At 55.2% G+C, this 20,750-nt stretch overlaps 1 protein-coding gene across 2 annotated transcripts in view; it reads right to left on the bottom strand.

Moving 5' to 3' along the window:
• Positions 1-5,908: 5,908 nt before the first annotated feature.
• Positions 5,909-20,750, bottom strand: part of DCPS (decapping enzyme, scavenger) — a 35,075-nt gene continuing 20,233 nt past the window's right edge. Inside the window, exons 3-6 of one of the 2 annotated variants that reach the window (XM_059676163.1) lie at positions 19,929-20,074; positions 14,796-14,909; positions 9,560-9,670; positions 5,909-6,299 (exon numbers count right to left, since the gene is read on the bottom strand). In XM_059676163.1, coding sequence (XP_059532146.1) covers positions 6,033-6,299; positions 9,560-9,670; positions 14,796-14,909; positions 19,929-20,074 — 638 coding nt within the window. In that variant the 3' untranslated portion in view covers positions 5,909-6,032. The remainder of the gene's footprint in view (positions 6,300-9,559; positions 9,671-14,795; positions 14,910-19,928; positions 20,075-20,750) is intronic. The other variant, XM_059676164.1, reaches the window with a different exon arrangement.

Here is a 20,750-nt window from a genome sequence, read left to right as displayed (position 1 = left end):
ATGACTCCACAGCATAATCTAGGATTACACAGCCTTCTCGCCAGGAAGTGCTTTTTAATATCTAGCCCAGATATCAAATGGTGACAGCCCTTCTGGCCTTTTTTCACGGCAGGAAAACGGCAACCGACATCTACCGTGCCACGACTATGTCCACAAAGCCCTCACATCTAAACCCCACCAAGCCTCGGGGATCAGCACGGCCACCACTCCTGGTTAGGAGCTGTTACGTAACGCGTCCAAGTTCATACTTGGGTGCGGTGCCCACATTGGCTCTCAAGCAGAGCGGGGAGGGGACGTTAAGGAATTGGTTAGTGAAGGGGACCGAGAAAGTTTGCCTTTTGGGGTATTGACTTTAAGCTGGTAATTAAGGAACAAAAGACTCAGAAAGAACCTCTTTGATCCTCCCGGCTTTCCTGCCCAAGAGATTCAGATCAGAAAATCCTGCAGTCGGGAAGGAAGTCTTAGGAGGTTCCTCTGAGACTCATTTGATGGAAGTGTGATAAATGGGAAGGCTTGGGGGGGGGGGGGGGCTGTGTCCCATTGTTTCTGACTTGTTAGGAGAGTTTGCCAGCCCAGTGCCTTTGTGCCTGCGTGCATTCAGCTCTTCCTCAACAACCTGTCAACCTGTCAATCACCCATTCTCACTTCTGATATCTAAGACCTCAGAAGGGGGCTTTTCTCCTTTGTCCAAAGTAGTCATAACCCAATGACGCCTCACTATCTTTGGAATTTTCATGCTTACAGGAGTTCCCGAGGTGCATGTATTGAAATGTGATTTTCTCCTGTTAATCGGTCTAATTTGATTATTCACCCAGCTAGAAGAATTTAGCAGGTGGGAAGGAAAGTACATATATACCCCATTAGCCTTGACTTTCATTGCTTTATCGTGATCTGGAAGGAAAAACTGGCCAGTGTTTTAACTGTCCTTGTGTGCCACACGCTAGAGGCTAGAAGCTAAATTCTGGTCCCAGCCCAAGGCCTCTACCTGCTGGCCATTTGGCTGCCAAGTTTCAGCCTAGAAGTTCGGTTTCTCTCAGAAGCTCCCACAGCCCCCTCTGCTTTCTTCAAGGCACCCACCATTCTTGTAATTACTTTGTAATGAATGTCTCACTAAACTGTAAGCTCCATGTGAATTCTATCTCCAGATTCTTGCTTTGAAAAAAGAAAAAAAAAAAAATGGGTGGCCCTAGCCTGTTTTGCTCAGTGGATAGAGCGTCGGCCTGTGGACTTAAGGGTCCCGGGTTCGATTCCAGTCAAGGGCATGTGCCTTGGTTGCGGGCACATCCCCAGTGGGGAGTGTGCAGGAGGCAGCTGATCGACATTTCTCTCTCATCGATGTTTCTGGCTCTCTGTCCCTCTCCCTTCCTCTCTGTAGAAAGTCAATAAAATATATTTTTTTAAAAATGGGTGGATGTTCAAACCTATTTATTGAGTTAAAACACTTTAAACAGATTCAGCCCGTGCATAGCTTTTTCGTTTTTTGTTTTTTAACATTTATTTTTATTGATTTCAGAGAGGCAGGGAGAGGGAGAGATAGAAACATTAACGATGAGAGAGAATCATTGATTGGCTGCCTCCTGCACACCCCACACTGGGGATCGAGCCCGAAAGTGGGGCAAGTACCCTGACCAGGAATCGAACCATGACCTCTAGGTTCATAGGTCAATGCTTAACCACTGAGCCATGCCAGCTGGGTCATGTTTAGTTTTGAACAGTGGTTAAAAGTCAATAGCTTTAGCCCTGGCCTGGTAGTTCAATTGGTTAGACTAGAGCATTGTCCTGATACACCAAGGTTGTAGGCACAATTGCCAGTCAGGGCACATACTAGAATCAACCAATGTATGCATAAATAAGTGGAACAACAAATTACATTTCCTTCCCCCGCCCCCTAGAATCAATAAATAAAAATTTTAAAAACTAAACTTGGTAGCTTCAAGTTTACATAGATTTCAAAATCTAATGTAACCAAAAAACTTATATGCGCATATGCATAACCCATGGACACAGACAATAATGTGGTGAAGGCCTAAGGAGTGGACCGGGGTGGGATGAAGGGGTCAGTAGGGGAAAATAGGAGACATCTGTAATACTTTCAACAATAAAGCTTTTAAAAAAAAAAAGTAAAAAGAACCCTAACTGGTTTGGCTCAGTGGATAGAGCATCGGCCTGCGGACTGAAGGGTCCCCGGTTCGATTCCGGTCAAGGGCATGTACCTTGGTTGTGGGTACATCCCCCGTAGGGGGTGTGCAGGAGGCAGCTGATCGATGTTTCTCTCTCATCGATGTTTCTAACTCTCTATATCTCTCTCCCTTCCCCTCTGTAAAAAATCAATAAAATATATTTTTAAAAAAGTAAAGAAGATATTACCAAGATTTTATGCTAATAAATTTGAAAATTTAAGTTAAAAAATAATAGAACAAACACAGGGTTGGGTGAGGATATTTAAAACACAACAGCTCTTAATTATCACCATGTTCTTATTTTGAAAAGGACATTGTAACCTTATATATACATGTTTTGAATAAACATTTAGTCCTTCCTGCCTTGGCGGGTGTGGCTCAGTTAGTTGACACATCGTCCCATATACCAGGAGGTGCTGGTTCGATTCAATACCCAGGTTGCGGGTGTGAACCCCAGTGGGGGCATATGCGGGAGGCAACTGACTGATGTTTCTCTCCCGTTCTCTTCCTCTCTCTTCCCCTCTCTGAAATCAATAATAATTGTTTAAAAGTACACTTGAAGAAAAGACTTAGTCCTTCCTGAGAAGGAAGGGTTAGCAGACCTACATCAACCTCTTCAGACACAAAACAGATATCTCGCAATGTTTGGACATGGAAGTATTACAAGAGCAACATTTTCAAACATTTTTCTGTGTGTCATTGTTTCTTGATTTCTCCGCGCGGGGATCTGTATTCCACAGAGACAGGCAAAGTGGAGCTGAAGTGTCCAACTCATTTCAAAATGTTATTTTCCTGTTCCATGAAGGAATGCTGACGACTACAGAATGCTCAGCAATTTTTCTCTGTGAGGAAACTTTTGGGCAAACTGAGAGGAGCCAAGGAACGATAGCAATGGCTCCCTTCCTTCTCCAACCGAGCCAGGGGCAAGTGGGCCCAGGACCGGGGGCTGACAGCCAGCGCGGAGGCCTCGGGCCTCATCTGGGGAGCGTGGCATCTGCCATTGCGCCAGCAGGGCAGGCACGCAGGCACGCACGTCGGAATCACGCAATCCAACACGCAGGGCCCTCTTTCCAGCACGGAGGACAGACACAGCACGCTGCCGGAGGGGCTGGTAGGCTGGTGAGCCGGGGTGGGGCTCTGGAATCCGGGGTCTTGCTCGGGAAGCTCTCAGTGGGGGCAGGATGTTGGGTTTTGCTGAGTGGCATTGCAGCAAAGGAACGGTTTCGGGTGGTGACCTGGGCAAGTAGCTGTAACCTCAGACAGAGAGTCTGTAGGATCCACTCCACGGCCCGCCACACACCTGAGCCGCGTTCAATGGAGTAAAAGCGAGTCTTCTTGTGGGCAGTGGCCCTGGCCACAGGTGGGGTCCTGAGGCAGGAGGCTGGACTCCTGTCTTGTCCAGTGCAGTGTCCAGCTTGCAGGCTGCTCTGCCCTTGGCTCCAGGTTACTCCCATTGCGGGAGCAGGGGGTTGGGGGTGGGGTTGGAGGGGGTGGGGGTGAGCCTGGCCCTGGGTGACAGCAGGCATGGTCCTGACACGTAAGACAAGCCCTGTCTCCCAGCATGACGGGGGTGGAGCCAGGCCTCCCTCTGGAACAGCCCTTACCCAGTCTTGTCCTGGGCTGTCCCATCTCCTGAGCCATGCTTCTGGGGGAATCTCCCTGTTCCCATTGTCGCCCTGAGATTTAACGCGAATACATTTGAAGCTCTAGCCCGGGTAAGACTTGGTGCAGGTGTGACGGGTGGCGGAGTAAACCTGTGAAGGAGCGATGGACAGATCGGGAGGGAGTTGAGCCTGGAGGGGCGGGATGCCTTCGCAGGGCGCCCATCCAGGGAGAGGAAGGTCCGACCCTGGGAGACCCTGGCTGTCTTCCTCTGATTCAGGATGAGTCGCCGGGCAGCCTTTTCTGAGCAGACAACCTCCGTGTGAGGCCAGATGAGACCCTCGCTGAGAGGACTTGTTCTTTCAAGAAAACACTGCAAGGGGGGGCCTCAGGGCTGGCGTCCTCTCCACTCTCCAGACCTCCCCACGTGTCTTTTTGTTACACGTGAGAAAAGACAAGCCAGGTTCCCTTCCAAGCCAGCTGGTCCCACTGCTGTCATCTCCACCTGGTGGGGAACGCAGGTGCCCACCCCATCACACCTCCCCTCTAACGCAGCCCCCACGGCCTCCCCACCCTCAATGCCTTATTCCATTGACTGTCCTGCTGGAGGTGCCTGGGGTACTGTCAGGATCCACACCTGACTCGCCCACATACCTGCTTTCAGTTTCCATGAGTTGTCTGTGTTTACCCTTGTGTTCGCCTGTCTGCCCCACTAGCCAGAGGGTAGGAGCTATGCCTTAGTCACCTCTGTGTTCCCAACCCTAGGACACTGTCTGGCTGAAGAGCCAATCAGCAAGTTGCGGTTTATGATAAAGCTTCATTATCACACCTGACACAGCTGATTACATCGCGGATCCTCCTCCCTCCTCCCCTTCACACAGTGCAGGCTCAGAAGGCCGTGGGTCTTGCCCTATGTCAGGGGTCAATGTCGGCTCCAGAGAGACTTCTGACCATTTGCTCACCATTGCCAGCATCTAGGCAGTGCCTCAACCATAGCACGTGTTCAATAAACCTCAGATGAATGAATGAATGATGAATGAATGAATGAATGAATGGAGCTCGGCTCTGCATCCAGGTCTCCTGGTTCTCAGTCCAGGGGATGCAGAGTAAGAGCCACCCACTCCTCTGCCTTATGCTTCCCTCTTATCACTCAGCAAAGCCCAGCATTCCGTCTCCCAAATGCTTTCCGAGCAAGACCCAGGATCTGTCAGCCACACCTCGAAACTAACACGTACGGCCCCTCTGGCCCTGATGCACCTGTCTTCTGTGAAGTGCCGCGTGCGTTTAATCGTGCGCCTCCGTCGTGCATGCCGGTCCCTGCTCGGCTGGGGCAGTGGCAGGGGCCACCCTGCATGGGGAAGTCTCTGCTGGCTCCTTACAGGCCATCAGCCTGGAGTCCCTTCTGAAGTCCCTTCCTGGCCTCAAGATTCCATGACCAGCCCTTGGTGCTGGCCACTCCTTGGACCCGAGCCCATGGGGGCCCCTGGGGCCACCGCACCCGTATCGCTTTACCCTGCTGTACTGTTTCGTACTTGATCTTCTGGCTGCTTCTGCGAGTTTGTTTTGTCTTCCTGCCTAGATAATACACTCAAGGCCAGGACTCGCTGACCAAATAACAGAGACAAAGGCAGGCGTTCTGGGCTTGCATCACCCCGATTCTTTTTAAAACCCTCCCACTTCCAGGCCGAGATCCTTCATCCTTGTCAACAAGCTTATCAGCAGGCGTGACTCACCCCTAGAGGGTGACCTCAATGCTGGGAATGAACAGAGGAAGCGCCATCAAAAATTGCTATAGATTATTTCCAGAAAGTTTGCATATTTGGCTCTTTGGGGGCACTCCGACATGTGGACCTGGAACACCATCAGGCAGGAAGGAGAGGACGTGGCAGCAGAATGGGGAGTGAGGACAGGGAGAGGCAGGCAGATTCAGGACTCGGAAACCGGCAAGGAGGGGTGTGCAGGATTTGGAGATGGGCCTGGCAGCCATCCAGGTCAGCTGAAGCCACACCCCCCACCCGGTCCCCCCTCTTCATGGCCTCACGTCTCAAGACCTCCTTCTGGGGTTCTGCCCACCCCACCTTCCTGAGCTCCTGCCTCCTGGGCGGCACCACCAGTCCACACCAAACGCGACCAATACTTTATTCGCACGCTAGAAACAAGCCAGTACAAACCACAGTTAAAAAAATTAATTTGGTGCTAAAAAACCCCACCCCAGTCCCACATATCTGTTCTCTGGGCCGTCCAGGAGCCTCAGCTTTTCTGGGCCTCCTGCAGGAGCCTGAGCAGGGGGTCATCCGCCCTGAGGGCAAAGGTGAGGGTGCGCCGCTGGTAGTGCTCCGGGTCACGCTCCAGGTTCTCGATCACCTCTGCCAGCAGGTGGGCCCGCTCCACCCCTGAGCCGGGGGCCTCGAAGCCCAGGGCGGTGAAGTGCACGTGCAGGTGGTAGTAGGAGGGCAGGTAGTGCAGGTACACGCGGAGGCGGTCCCCCTTCACCTGGTACCGCTGCAGGATGGCTTCCTGGGAGAAGGGAGTGGCGGGAAGGGGTCACTGCGCTGCCCACGAAGCAGCACCAGCCCCTCCTCCTGCCCTAATCCCAGACTTGCCTCCGGACACCTAACAAAACCCACACACGGCCCTCTGCCCACTGCGCGCTGCAGGTCCCTGCCTTCCCGCCATGGATTCAGAGCAGGCAGGTGACCGCTAAGCTGAGGCTCTTTCTTTAAAAAAAAAAAAAAGATGCCCTAACTGGTTTGGCTCAGTGGATAGAGCGTCAGCCTGCGGACTAAAGGGTCCCGGGTTCGATTCCAGGCAAGGGCATGTACCTTTGTTGCGGGCACATCCCTAGTAGGGGGTCTGCAGGGGGCAGCTGATCTATGTTTCTCTCTCATTGATGTTTCTAACTCTCTATCCCTCTCCCGTCCTCTCTGTAAAAAAACAATAAAAAAATATTAAAAAAAGAAAAAAAGATATTTTTATTGATTTCAGAGAGGAAGGGAGCAGAGGGATATAGAAACATCAACGATAAGAGAGAATCATTGATTGGCTGCCTCTTGCATACCCCCTACTGGGGATCGAGCCCACAACCTGGGCAGTGCCCTTGACCGGAATCGAACCAGGGACCCTTCAGTCCGCAGGCCGACGCTCTATCCACTGAGCAAACCAGCTAGGGCCCCCACATGAAGGGACAGTGGCAGGATCAGGGCTCCCCACCCCACTTGGATAAACATCTATTTCCTCACGCGGCTCCTGCTGGAAATCTAGACAGTCCAGGGCCTAAGAACGGCCCCACAGACCCAGGCTGGGACGGTCCGTAAACACGAAAAGCACCAGGTGGGTGGAGGAAGCCTCGCCCCCTCAGCCTGCAGCAGAGTGAGGCTCCGGCAATGGGCATGGCTGAGCGAGGGCCTTAGTGAGAGAACAAGGATGGGCCGGACGCCTGGCAGGAGGGGAGCCTGACTTTGGCCCCTGCTCCCTCGGCCCCCACCTTGTGCATGGGCAGGGCTTCTTTCCTTTTTTAAAAAATTATTTTATTTTCATAATAGGTCTTTAAAAAAAGATCGTTACCTGAGGACATGTTCACTGATTTTCAGTGGGAGGGGAAGGAGGGGGGAGGGAAGGAGGGAGAGGGGGCGCGGAGAGAGAGAAACATTGGCATGAGAAACATCTATAGGTTGCCTCCCACATGCATGCCAACTCCGGCTGGGGATCGAACCTGCAACCTAAGTATGTGCCCTGACCAGGAACTGAACCCACAACCTTTCAGTGTAAGGGACGATGCTCCAGCCAACTGAGCCACACTGGCCAGGTCAGAGGTAGGACCTTTTGTATCAAACCCCTTTCCCGGAGTCTCCAAGGCTTAGAGTTAAGAGGAGATTCTGGTTTCCATTGTGGGCAAACCCTTCAGGAGGTCAGAGGGGAAGAGGAAAGAACTAGGGCCTCCGTGGGCTCGGGATGCACCCCAGAACGGCGTTCTGTAAACGGCGCTGGGCCAGCCGACCCCCACAGGCTTTGTGGGCTAAGCGGGGAAGGCCGCAGAGCTGCCAGCGCAGCTGAAGTGCTGGCCTAGCGCCTCCCCAGAAGGAAGGCGCACTCTCCGCCACCAGAGGCTGTTACAGGAGAAACGAGCTGCTCCAAACAGACAGGCAGCCAGAGAGGTGTGACAGGGAGCTGGGGTCAGAGGTCAACAGAGAGAGGACCCAGCAGAGCCCTTCCTCCAAGTGATCCAAGCCTGGGAGCAACGCTGTGGAAGGAGCACCAGGACTGCAGGCCTGGGCACTGGGGGGTGTGTGTGTGTATGAGTGTGTGAGAGTGTGTATGTGTACATGTGTGTGTGAATGTGGGTGTGTGTATGTGGGTGTGCGCGTGCGCGCGCGTGTGACTGTGTGAGAGTGTGTATGTGTACGTGTGTGAATGTGTGCGTGCGTGCACGTGTGAGTGTGTGTGACTGTGTGAGAGTGTGTGTGTGTGAATGTGAGTGTGTGTGTGTGCGCGCGCGAGTGTGTGCATGTGTGTGAATGAGAGTGAGTGTGTGAATGTGTGTGTGTATGTGTGTGTGAATGTGAGTGTGTGTGAATGTGTGTGAGTGTGAGTGTGTATGTGTGAGTGTGTGTGTGTGTGAATGTGAGTGTGTGAGAGTGTGTGTGTGTGTGAATGTGTGTGTGTATGTGTGTGAATGTGTGTGTGTGTATGTGTGTGTATGTGTGTGTGTGTATGTGAGTGTGTAAGTGTGTGTGTGTGAGTGAGTGTGAGTGTGAATGTGTGTGTATGTGTGAGTGTGAGTGTGTATGTGTGTGTGTGTGTGAGAGAGTGTGTGTGTGTGTATGTGTGTGTGCGTGTGTGTGTGTGAGAGTGTGTGTGTGTGTGTGAATGTGAGTGTGTGAGTGTGTGAGTGTGTGTGTATGTGTGTGTGTGTGTATGTGTGTGCGTGTGTGTGTGTGTGAGTGTGTGTGTGTGTGAATGTGAGTGTGAGTGTGTGAGTGTGTGTATGTGAGTGTGTATGAATGTGTGTGAGTGAGTGTGTGTGTGTAAGTGTGAGTGTGTGAGTGAATGTGAGTGTGTGTGTATGTGTGTGTGTGAGTGTGTGTGTGTATGTGTGTGTATGTGTGTGTGTGAGAGTGTGTGTGTGTGTGTGTGTGTGTGTATAGGGGACCTTCAAATGTTCCAAGTGGAAAAAAGGCCGAGAACAAGCCCCCAGAATGGAGGCTTCAGAAGGATCCTACCCACACAGTGAGACCCAGGGAGGTGAGGCCCAGGGTCAGGCAGCTGGCTTGGGTCAAAATGTCAGAACGAGGGCCACATCCCTGGATTCTAGTCTCTCTTCCCCCATCTCCCCACCCCTCGGGGCTCCTTTCAGCACCCTCAATAGTCACCCCACATAGACGGCATCCCAAATCTCAGGAGTGAGAGAATACGCCTCGGCCCACGGGCTGGAGTAGAGGCGGTTCCTGCATTCACACGTCAGAGCCATCGATCCAGCTACAAGAAACACGGCTGCATGGTGTGGCTGTCACAGCCAGACTGGCAATCCCGGGCTGGGCGGGCGCCCAGACGGGACCTGCTGGAGAAGGCAGGGCGCTGAAGTGGGAACTTTAGAGGAGGAGGGTGGGGCAGGACAGGCGGCAGGGCCTGGAAAGAGCCTGTGTGTAGCCCACACTGACTCTGAGAAAGAAGCCCCCGTGGCAGACACCCTCCTGGGAAGGGCGAGGAGATGTACAGGGAACACACTGGAAGCAGAGGGTAATTCCCCTGGGCTTCGATGTGTTGCCAGGGCAACTCACCTGCCCCTCCCGGAGGATGTTCCTGAGCAGCGGCAGGTGCTCCGCGGTGAGGTCCCGAAGCGACCTGATGCCCCGGCGGTGGCAGATGGCGATCAGGTACAGGTCATCCAGCTGCAGAGGACAGGAGTACAGCAGGCTCAGCGGGCGACAGAGCCGGGGAGGCGCCAATCCTGGAATCCCCCAGCGAAGCCAGCAGCGCCCACCCCCACGCCTGCAGTGCCAGCCACAGCCCGCCCCAGGGACCTCACAGCAGGACTGACCCCCAGCGATGTGGGAGTCCACGTGCCCCGCGAGTGGATGGTCTAAGGAACGGAACTTCTGCCCATTCCTCCTCAAAGGAATACCCTAAACTCAGAGCTGACGGGGCTCAAGTGCCAAGGACAACGCTTCCCTGCAGGCGTTCAGGGTCTAATCGCATGGACACAAGTAACTACTCAGACATGAGGTGAGAGAAGTGCAGGAAGAAGGAAGACGGGCGAGGGCCATCCGGAGAGGCTTCCTGGAGGAGGCGGCGGGGATCTGGGTCTTGAAGAGGTAGGTTTACAGGAGGGGCAGTCAGGGAGAGGGGACAGTGAGAGCAAAGGCTCGGAGTCAGGAGAGCACAGTGCTACGGGCAGAGTAAACAACCCGATCTGTCGGGACTCGAAGGCGGGTGAAGGCGTGTGAGGGTGGAAGGGGAGCCAGGACCAGCTCAGCAGGGGCACCACCAGAGCCGCACTAACCTTCTCCTCCCTTCCCCTGCCTCCCGGCCCGGCAGCCCTTCCCACTGTCCTTCCTGAAAACAGCACCTGACCACAACCTGGAGGTCACAACACTGCAAAGACCCAACGTCGACAAGATGGTGCCCAGGACAGAAATGAACTCCTCTGGCCCAGAATCCGTCCCCACCCCGCCCCGCTCGCCCAAACCCTGGCCTTGGCTGGCGATCACATCCCGTGCGTGCGTGAGGCAGGCCCAGGCTCCGGGGCTGGGGCGGGGGTGGGGGGGGAGAAGGGGGGGCTTGGGGCAGCTCCAGCAGCACTCAGCCCGGCCTCTAAGATGCCAGATTCCTCAACGAGATGAGACAGCCTGGGGACCCGACCAAACCCTGAAGGGTCCCGAGTTCAAAAGTGAGAATGAGACTTTCCAGACGGCACCTGACGGCCAGCAGTCCCTTCCTGCCCCAGACGCTCTCCTCTGCCAGGGCTCCCAGAGCTGGGCTCCCTGCCCCAGGCCTGCTGCACACGGGCCCGTGGGAGCCTCCGGCAGATGACAGAGCTGCGCCAACCAGCCTCCCTGGCCCACAAGTCCCTTCGGTGCTCCCCCTTTTCACGACATGTGCCCAGGACATTTACTCTCTCACGAGGGAGAGGCCCAGGAGAAGCCAGGGGAAAAACTGCTTGAACTCGGGGCGTGGGTGTGTGTCTGTGGGTGTCTTCAGTTGTTCCATGTGTCACTATCACAGGACTTCCAAACAGCAGTAGCCTTTGTTTTAGATGCCGTCTGCTGGCCGTCCAAACAGGACCTTCAGTTGCACCCGCTGCTCCCTGACGTGGACTGAGGCATGCGGCCTGCTGCTGGGTGTCAGCTCACGGCTGGGTGTGGAAGGGAAAAAAGCCATTCTCTGATATCAGACATTACTTCAGATTTTCTGCAGCCAAAGGGCCCCTGGCTCAGAGAAATTCTCTGAAAAAGCTAGACAAGGGGCCGAAAAGGGTCTCAGATTGGCACCCCAGAAGGTGGCCCAGAAGTCAGTCTTCACACCATCAATCTCGTTTTACAAGGGAGGACAGCGGACTCGGAGCAGCAGCTTCCTGGCTCGGGCTGAGGGGGAGAATGCGATTGGCCGGAGCTTCGGAGGGAGAGTGATCCCTCCGCCCCTGGGTGACCCAGAAGGGCAGTGTCCGGTGCTGAGATCCTTAGACCAGAGAACCCGAGTCCCATGACCTGAAAGGGCATGTGTGCCTCCATACACACACACACGCTCATACATACAATAGGGAAAGGCTCTCTGGAAGGACAAATGCCCTCTTCTGGGGAAGGGGAGTGGAGGCGTGTGGGGTGACGACCTTACTCTCCCTGCACACCTCGGTATGTGCACCTTCACCCCGTGCATGTCTGACCAGACCTACAGAAAAACAAACAAATACGCAGGTGAGCCCTTAAGACGGCGGTTCTCAACTTGTGGGTCGCGACCCCTTTGGCGGTCCAACGACCCTTTCACAGGGGTCGCCTAGGACCACCCTGCATATCAGATATTTACATGACGATTCATCACAGTAGCAACATGACAGTGATGAAGTAGCCACGAAAATAACTTTATGGTTGGGTCACACCATGAGGAACTGTATTTAAAGGGCCAGAGGGTTGAGAACCACTGCCTTACGAGAACTGAGGAAGGGATATGTAACCTCCAGAAAGGCAGAGGTCTGGCACACATTAGGGGCATGGCAGGTATTCGTGGCACAGATGGATGGATGGACAATGGACATACGGACGAAGAGTCTTGCTAATTAATCCCGAGTCATCAGCTGGGGGCTACATAAATACGGGGTATCCCCCCAAAATGTACACACCGCTGAGTCCTATTACATTTTGAGAATGAAATGTATTTTAATACACTTAGTGTAATGTAATAAATACTGGCTTCATAATTATTTGAAGTGCGTACACATTTTTAGGGACACCCTGTATGTAAAGACATCCTCCTGGGAGAAAGAGCAGCAGGAGGTGCCAGGTGAGCAGAGAGCCTCCCCGAAGAAAACGCAGGTGCACTGCTCTCCTCCACCCCTGCCTGGGGAGGAGGAGGTGACGTCCAGCCCGCCGTCTCCCTGCTGGAGACACTGCCTAATTGTCAGGTTCTGTCGCAGGGCAAGGATCTGAGACAGTGACATATGGCATTACCAAGAGACCGTGCTAATTAAGCAAAGGTTAAAACAATGGCACCTATATTACCATCAAGGAAAGTCTGACTTAAAAAAAAAAATTTAAAGAGAGGAAGGCAGAGGGAGGGAGGGGGAGAGAGAGGAAGGGAGAAAAAGAAAGAGAGAGAGAGAGAAAGCTCAGTTGCCTCCCACATGCACCCCAACCTGAGACCAAAATCTGGGTATTTGCCATGACCTTGAACCAGTGACCTTTTGGTGCACGGGATGACGCTCACCCAACTGAGCCCCACGGGCCAGGGCAAAAGCCTGACATTCAGCTTGACCATCCTCGATCGCTGAGGACCAGTCCAGACCTGCGTTGGATGCCAGTGCAGCTCCTGAAGCCTCTCTGTCTTAAAGGAACAGAGGCAGGACGCCTGCCGGCACCAGGTCAGAGGACCCCGATACGCCTTCTCAGTGCCGTGGGCTTCTAGAATGGAGACGCACAAGTCGGTCTCCTGCTGTCCCTCAGGCCACCCCCGCTGCAATCACAAGCTCGGATCTTGTGAGTCTGGAGTTCCTCCCACCCCACCCGCACCTCCCGTGACCAGGCTGCAATCCAGGACCTCCAGGCACAGGGCTGCTGGGGGCAGACAGGGTTTGCACAAGGCATGGCCCACTGCTGCCACCAGCATCCCCAGGGCCTGTCCCAGCTCCCCCAACATCTCCAGGGCCAGTCTTGGCTTCCTCTGTGGAGGCTTGAGGTGGGGCTCAGCTGCAGGGGAGAGGAGGTTGGGGGCCGCCTCTCTCACTACTGCACCCCACATCTTTATAAAAATATATTTTATTGATTTTTTACAGAGAAGAAGGGAGAAGGACAGAGAGTTAGAAACATCGATGAGAGAGATCGATCAGCTGCCTCCTGCACACCCCCCACTGGGGATGTGTCCACAATCAAGGTACATGCCCTTGACCGTAATCGAACCTGGGACCCTTGAGTCCGCAGGCTGACGCTCTATCCACTGAGCCAAACCGGTTTGGCTGCACCCCACATCTCGCCTAGCTCTCCAACTCCTGGAAACTCCCTTCATTTCCTACCACCCCGAGTCATGTTCAGGAAGCCCCACAGCGCTGGTAAGACAGCTGGCGCTCCCGAGCCTATGCGCCTGAGCCAAGAGGCTGGCCCGGTGCCCAGCCACGGGCTCCCAGCCCCCATATCTGGCATTGAAGGGGGCACGGCAGGTATGGAAATCACCCAATCAAAGCCAAGCAGACTGCCGGTGAGCCCAGTAAGGACTTAAAGGCCCCAAGAGCCAGCTGAGCAGGCCGGGGCTGAGAAAGAAGGGGGAGGCGTCCCGGGCAAGGCGGGCAAGGCGGGCAGGGCCCACCCTCCCGGAGGTTGCCTCTGCAGGTCCCATGACTGCCAGAGCGGCGCAGAAACCAGAAGGGCCCACCCAAAAGCAGAACGGAAACCCAAGCTGGAATCTCAGAGTCCAGTTAGAGGAGGGGGGCATCTATCTACTCCCCACTTCCTACTCGGTGATTCCGCCTCTGGCCTCCATGGCCTTCTCCTGGCCCGACCTGCTGCAGGCTGCATCCGGCCCCATGCAGGCCGTGGAGGGAAGCGTACCCCCTGCAGGCCGCTGTCTGCTGTTCTTCAGCAGGGCATGCAGGCCCACCCAGGGGGGATGGTACACTGTGACTGCAGTGGGCAGGTGCAGGGGAATGAGGGTGGGAGGAGAGAAGGTGGAGAGACAGAGAGGCTACAGAGAACTGGGAGGGACAGAGAGAAGGTGGCTCCCCCGGAAGCCTGCTCCTCAGGGGGTGGAGCAGCAGCAGGCACATGGAAACCAGGAAACACGGTGGAGAGGCTCAGGGAGGAGGAGCTGCCGGGCCTCTGTAACTAGGGCGGTGCAGGGGAAGCCACACGCTGTTCGCCGTGACTGCTGCCTGTCACTAGTTCAGACCATGGGCCGGCCTGGGTCTGCTGGTGTCTAGGGAGATGAAGGAAAGCAAACAGCCCAGCACAGGCTCCAGAGAGTGAGAGTGGCCACCCAAGCCACTTGGCTGGTTAAGGAGCAGCCCGGGTGGTTATACAAACATCGCCTCATCCCCGCCTCCCCTCCCCCCAACCACACACAGACCCAGTGGGGGTGGGGGCTGGAGGAGACAGAAAGGGCGTTAAAGTGCCCGCTGAAGCATAAACACTCCGTATGACAGGTATGCATTCGCGTGCAGAGCTCAGACCTCTCCCTGCTGGTTAAGGACAATCTGCTTAGAGAGTGGGAGACCAATGGGGGAAAGACGGTGGCTTAAGGTAGGATTACGGTGGGTCATTGACCCGACCCGGAGCAGGACACTGAGAGCAGAGAACCCAGCAGGAAATCTCTTACCTGCTGTTGGTTCCACTTGAGGTCGGGGATGAGGACAAAGCCGTCAGCGGGATCTGGGTTCTCAAAAACAATCCGGTCGGCTTCCGCCTTCTTGTCGAGAATGTTGTACACCCACTGATGGCAGAGGGAGAGAGGGTTCCTATCCCGTCACCACCCCAGGCTGGGCTAGGGAAGCTCTCTGGCCCCTCCAGGAAGGACAGCCACTGAGCTCAGGGCATCCACCTCAGGCTGCCCTGTCCCACTGCTGACACTCGGTCACCAGCCATCCCCACAAGGCCCCGGCCGTGCAGAGGGCACTGGCTCTTTAGCTCCTGCTGGTCAGCAGTGTGCATACACTCTGCTGTGGCCACACAGGCCCGGTCCTCATCCACCCTCCACTGCCCACAGATCCAGGGGAGAGCGTCTCCACGGGCCCCTCCCACATTACTCGGGACACAGCAAATGATCAGGTTGGGGTTCCCTCTGCACAGGAAGCTGGCTCCATGCCAGGGCAGATTCTAGATAAAGTGTGGGATCCTCGGAGAGGCCGCCCCACTGGGATTTGCAAAGTGGCTGCCTACCTGGCGCCATAGCAGTCTCCGCTGACATGGCTCCTGTGTAACAAAGCAGACCTGTCCCAGCCAGTGCGGCTCAATGGTTGCGTATTGACCTATGAACTAGGTGGTCACGGTTCGATTCCCAGTGGGGGCACATGCCCGGGTTTCGAGCTCAATCCCCAGTGGGGGGTGGGCAGGAGGCAGCTGATCAATGATTCTCTTGTCTACCCAGGGTTCTGGCCTCCCACACCCCTTAGATCTGCTGCTGCTGAGTCTTAGGGAGCCCTTCCTTGGGTAATGTGGATCCCAAGGACATCAGTTTACAATCAAGGTCCTGATGGCCTCTCTGAAGAAGCCTCCTGCAAGGAGGTTGAGATAAGGCCCCTGTTCTCCAGGGCTCAAACCCCCAGACCACAGACCTCAGCATTTCTCCACTTCCCCCAGCTCTGAGCACTCTTTGCAAAAGAGACTTCCTCCCAGGACTGTGAACTCCATGCCAGAAAGCCTAGAGAACCCTGCTGGAAAGCCAGACAGAGGCAGCGCTGGGCTCACACTGCTGCCCCTGTGCCTGTCACCACGGCCTCCACGCTCATGCAGGGGTGAAACGGGGCGCCAGGGCACTGACACCAACACCCGTGGAGGGCTCCTCTGTCCACTTCCGGAAGTGTGGACACAGCGGTTTAGGGTCTGCACACCTCATCCCAGGAGTCTGCATCCTTGGCTGTCAGCTCCTGGCCAGCACGGCCAAGGTCAAGTGCAGCTTTCTGGGCTGGAGAGCTAGGAGCAGAGGGGGCCTGCTGGTAGGACCCACACCAAGTAGGCCACCCACTGGAGAGAAAAAAGGCCGCACTCACCGAGAAGAGTCTGGCCGCCCACTCCCAGGGAGAGGTCTGGAGGGTGAGGAGGACCGAACTTCTGCCTTTGGGGAACTGACTTTTAACCCGTGAATTAAGAAACAAGTCTCAGAGAGAAACTTTGACCCTCCCGCCTTTCCTGCCTAAGAGATGCAGAGTGGCACCTACTCCAGGGCTGGAATCTCGCGATGTTCACCTTAGCAGCCTGATTTGAACTGGGTTTAGTAGGTGAAGGCAACCAGTCTGACTGGGGAAAGGGAAGGAGGATGAGAACAGAGATGGTGCTGACCTCCGGGCAAGACTGTCGTGGGTGCGAGGATGGAGCGGCGACACCAGGCGGGCAGTGAGAAGCGCAGTCTTACGCCGAGCCGGGCCCTGCTCCAGTGCCTCCCGGGGCTGTCCTCGCAGCAATCCTGGAAATGCGGGGCTGTGAGCACCCCATTTTGCAGGTAAGGGAAAGGCAGGGAAAGGAAGTTCACACAATTCTAAGCCAGAGCCTGGTCTCGGAGCCCGCGCTCCAGGCTGCGTGGGAAAGGCCTCTGGGGGAGCAGGCGGGACCTCAATCCACGCGTCTCAGCCAGGACCCGAGATGAGAAAGGGTGAACCAGAGAACAGGATTCCCACATTCCGAGGGGCTATGTATGGGGAGTAGCCACCCTCTGAAAGCAAGGCAGGGAGACGGCCACCCAACGATGAGGGCCTATGAGCAGCACCGAATGCACCTGGCATGGCCTCGCAGTGACACTGGCCACCCTGTCCGGACCCTCTCCTCCCTTGGGGCATCCTGCTTCCTCTTCAAGCTCCTGCTTCTCTGCTCAGCGCCTGCTGGCCCCCTCCTCTGGCCCCGCTTCACCTGCCCGCACCTGCAGGCATCTCAGCTCTGCACTGTTCTGTCCTGTTCCCCAGAACTGTCCCGTGCGTGCATAATGGCAGCTGCCACTCTGGCGCCCTTTCTAAAGTGCTGGAAACAGCAGCAGGCCAGTGATACGTGGCACCTCTCTCCATTTCCACCGGGACTGGGTCATGTTCCGACAGGAAACAGGGCTTCCGAAGCGAAGGAGTGTCCCGCCGGGCAGAGCCCAGACCCAGCCGATGCTGATGAAGCCTCGCTCAGTGACTCATTATCGGCTTCGGCCTGAGCATCTCTCCTGCGCTGAGTCACACCCCCCACTGCCTTTTTCCCGGGCATTTTCACTAGAAGTTCCAGGCACCAAATGTGAGGAGCCTAACAGGGTAGTCGGCTAAGAGCACCGAGGCAGGGGCCAGGCCAGCTGGCTTAGAGCGCCCGTCTCCGAAGGGCTGTTGTGGAGATTTTTTGCGGTGACGCACGTAAGGTGCTTAGAACAGTTCGGGCAGCATGTGAGGACTAAACACACTGTCGTCCACATTAACCCTCTCTGCTGTCCACGTCCCCCATCCTGGTTAACAGTCCTACTACCTGTCCCCTCATCGCTCAGGTGGGACCTGGAGCCACCCCAGGCTCTGCCCAGTTCTCCACATCACCCAGTTCCTACGCCTTCCCTCTCCAGTCGCTACCGCAGCCTTCCCCGCGGCCTCGGCCTCCCCCTCTCACCACACTCACCTCACCCGTGATTAAACTGCTCAGGGGCCCCTCCCTGGCTATGGCAAGCGTTCTCAAATCTAATAAGCAGCAGAAACAGAGATCTTTTAAAACACAGATTTCCCAGCTCCACGCCCTGAACGTTCTGGTTCAGCAGATATGGTCTAGGTTCTGTATTTTTAAAAATCTCACCAGGCCGCCCTGATGATGAGCAAGGTGTGGGAACTCCTGGAAAGAGTGCCTCCCCCCGGCCCCTGCTGGCCTTCTTGTGTTGTCCCCTAGGACCCAGCTGGAGGGTCCCTCTGTGAAGCCCCCACTGTCTGAGCTGATCACTCCCCCTGTGTCACCACTGCACCTCACATATAAACCACCAAAGTGCTGGTCATCATATTGTCAGACCACATGTCCCTCTTCCCATCAGACACAGGGGCCTTGTAGTGTCCACCTTGGTGACCCTCCCGAGCCAAGCACAGGGCCTGGCACAGGGCAGATGCTCAAGAAATACAATGACTGTCGCCAGCTGAGCTTAGTGCTGGTGAACTCGCTAGAAACAGCCAAGAAACGATACACAAATGCTCGTGTCAAACGAAGTCGGTAGAGCAGTGGAATTCTGTTGTATTATTCTCCAAAAGGATCTGAATAATGGTGCATAAGGTACATATGACTCACATGACTATATTAAGGGTTTCCTCTCTTGAATCCCAGGGGTGTGCAACCAGCACATAGAACAAATATCCCAGGAGATCCCTCTAGGATCCTGACAGCAGAAGCTACCCAGGAAGCTGGAGCATCTCTTTTCCACTCAGAAGGCAGAGCAAGTGCTGGGACTTAAAATTAAAACGTCAAGCCAGCGTGAGCCCGAGGAACCTGGTGCAAACACAGCTCAGGGAACCGCGGCTGACAGCCAGGCTGGGAGAGGGCTGTGGGCACACAGGGCCTCCCGCTCCGCCTGTCGGCCCTCCTCTCCGTCCTCCTCCTGCGTACATCCCCCTGCACTGCCCCTACAGCCAGGACACCACGTCGCTGGCCCTGGGAGAAATGGCTGTGAGTTTCCCATATTGGAACACCCTCCAGCTCTGTAACCTGAACCTTGGAGAGTGGGTGAGACATGCTCAGAGAGAACAAGGGTGAGTGATGAAGACATGGAGACAGGCAATGAGTGAGCAGGAAAACAACTCATCCGTCATACTTAACGCAGAGCATTCACTCGGGGCCAATTCCAGGCAGACGTGCCGGTTCGCGTTGGGTCCACGCCAAGGAGAAATCGGGATCTCTCAGCTAAATGGCCTTGCATCTGGTCCAGTCGCCTAAGACACTCAGAAAACGCCGCCAGCCCCAGGGCGAAAGGCCTGCACGAAGCGCCCAGGGACAGCGGGCCTTGCCCTCTGCGGAATGAACACGAGGAAGAACTGGCCACGGGGAAGTTCTTTACTCTGAGATTCGGCTTTTGGAGGCTGGTTTGCTCAAAACCAGGAATAAAAGTCTGGACTGGGGGGGCCCAAGGAGGCATCGGTCTTGCCCATTCACGGATACCTGAGGACGCAGCCACTCAGACTGCATCAGGGCTGCTGCCTAGGAGGCACAGATTCTCCAATGGACCAGGGTGGGACCCCCAGGGAGCCTGAGGGGCAGGCCAGGACCAGGCTCAATTCCCCTATCAATGACTATCATCCGGAAAACAGTGGCCACCTCACTGTAGGACTTTTTATGCCACTTTTTTTTTCAAGACTTTATTTATTTTGGGGCAAATATATTTTTATTGATTTTAGAGAGGAAGGGAAAGGGAGAGAGAGAAACATCAATAATGGGAGAGAATCATCGACCACCTGCCTCCTACTGAAGATCGAGCCAGAAACCCGGGCATGTGCCCCGACTGGGAATCGAACCCTGACCTCCTGGTTCGTAGGTCAACGCTCAATCATTGAGCCACACCAGCTGGGCCTATGCCACTTTCCTGCTGACTCGTCTCCACAGCACTGGTGACTGTGCACCTCCTGTGGTCATTTACATCCCTGCGTGCTGTCTCCTGCGCGAGGATGTAAGCTCAGGGAAGCAGGGAGCCCACGGCCTGTGTTGTGGACCAGTGCTGGCTCCTGGTAAGACCTCGGCAAATGCCTGAGAAAGATGCACTAGCCCCTGGGACCGCACTCCATGTCTGACCCCCTGGGCCAGTCCAAGTCACCTGGACGCTGAGGCTCTGGGACTCCAGGTGGGGTAAGGTGACGTTCTTGTAATCACCTCCTGTCTCTCGAACCAGGTGGAGGTCCTGGCGCAGGTACTTCTGCAGGTGCTTCTCTGTGGCTGGGTAAACCACGGTTGTCTTTACATCTGCAATGACACAACACGGCCCGGATTGCACAGCTGTGCCCACTCTGGTCCCCACCACAGCAAGGAGACGACTTCTGCCGCCTCGGAGGCTCTCGTCACCTGTGATCCACTCCCACAGGGGCCTTGTGCCACTAAATTCATAAGCTGGACCACACTCAGAATCTGGGAAACTCATCACCTACTCCTCAGCCTTCCCCTCTGCTCACATACCAATTCCTAGGTATGTGGGTTTCTGGACCCGAAGCTGAAAATCGGATTTAAAGCCAAGCAGTCCTCTTAATGCCCAGCAGTGCGGGACAGCACTGTGGTCAAAGGCACGGGCCCAGAAGCTGACTGAATTCAAGTCCTGGCTGTCCTGCTCCTTCCTGGGGACCCGGATGCCAGTCCGGTTACTTAACCTCTCCCATGCCCCTACGTCCCCATCTGCCACCTGAGAACAATAGCTCCTATGTCCTAGGATTGGGATGATTAAGCAAGTGAATACCAGTGAAGCACTTAGAACAATGTCTGACACACAGTCAATATTTACTCTGGCTACTTTATTTTCTTTTTTTAGAGAGGGGAGGGAGAGGGACAGAGGAACAGAGGGAGGAAGGAAGAGAGAGAGAGAGAGAGAGAGAGAGAGAGAGAGAGAGAGAGAGAGAGAGAGAGAGAGATATGAGAGTTACAGTGAATG

This window comes from Myotis daubentonii, chromosome 19 (assembly GCF_963259705.1).
Source record: "Myotis daubentonii chromosome 19, mMyoDau2.1, whole genome shotgun sequence".
Taxonomy (NCBI): domain Eukaryota; kingdom Metazoa; phylum Chordata; class Mammalia; order Chiroptera; family Vespertilionidae; genus Myotis; species Myotis daubentonii.
This window is presented reverse-complemented; position numbering and strand designations above follow the sequence as displayed.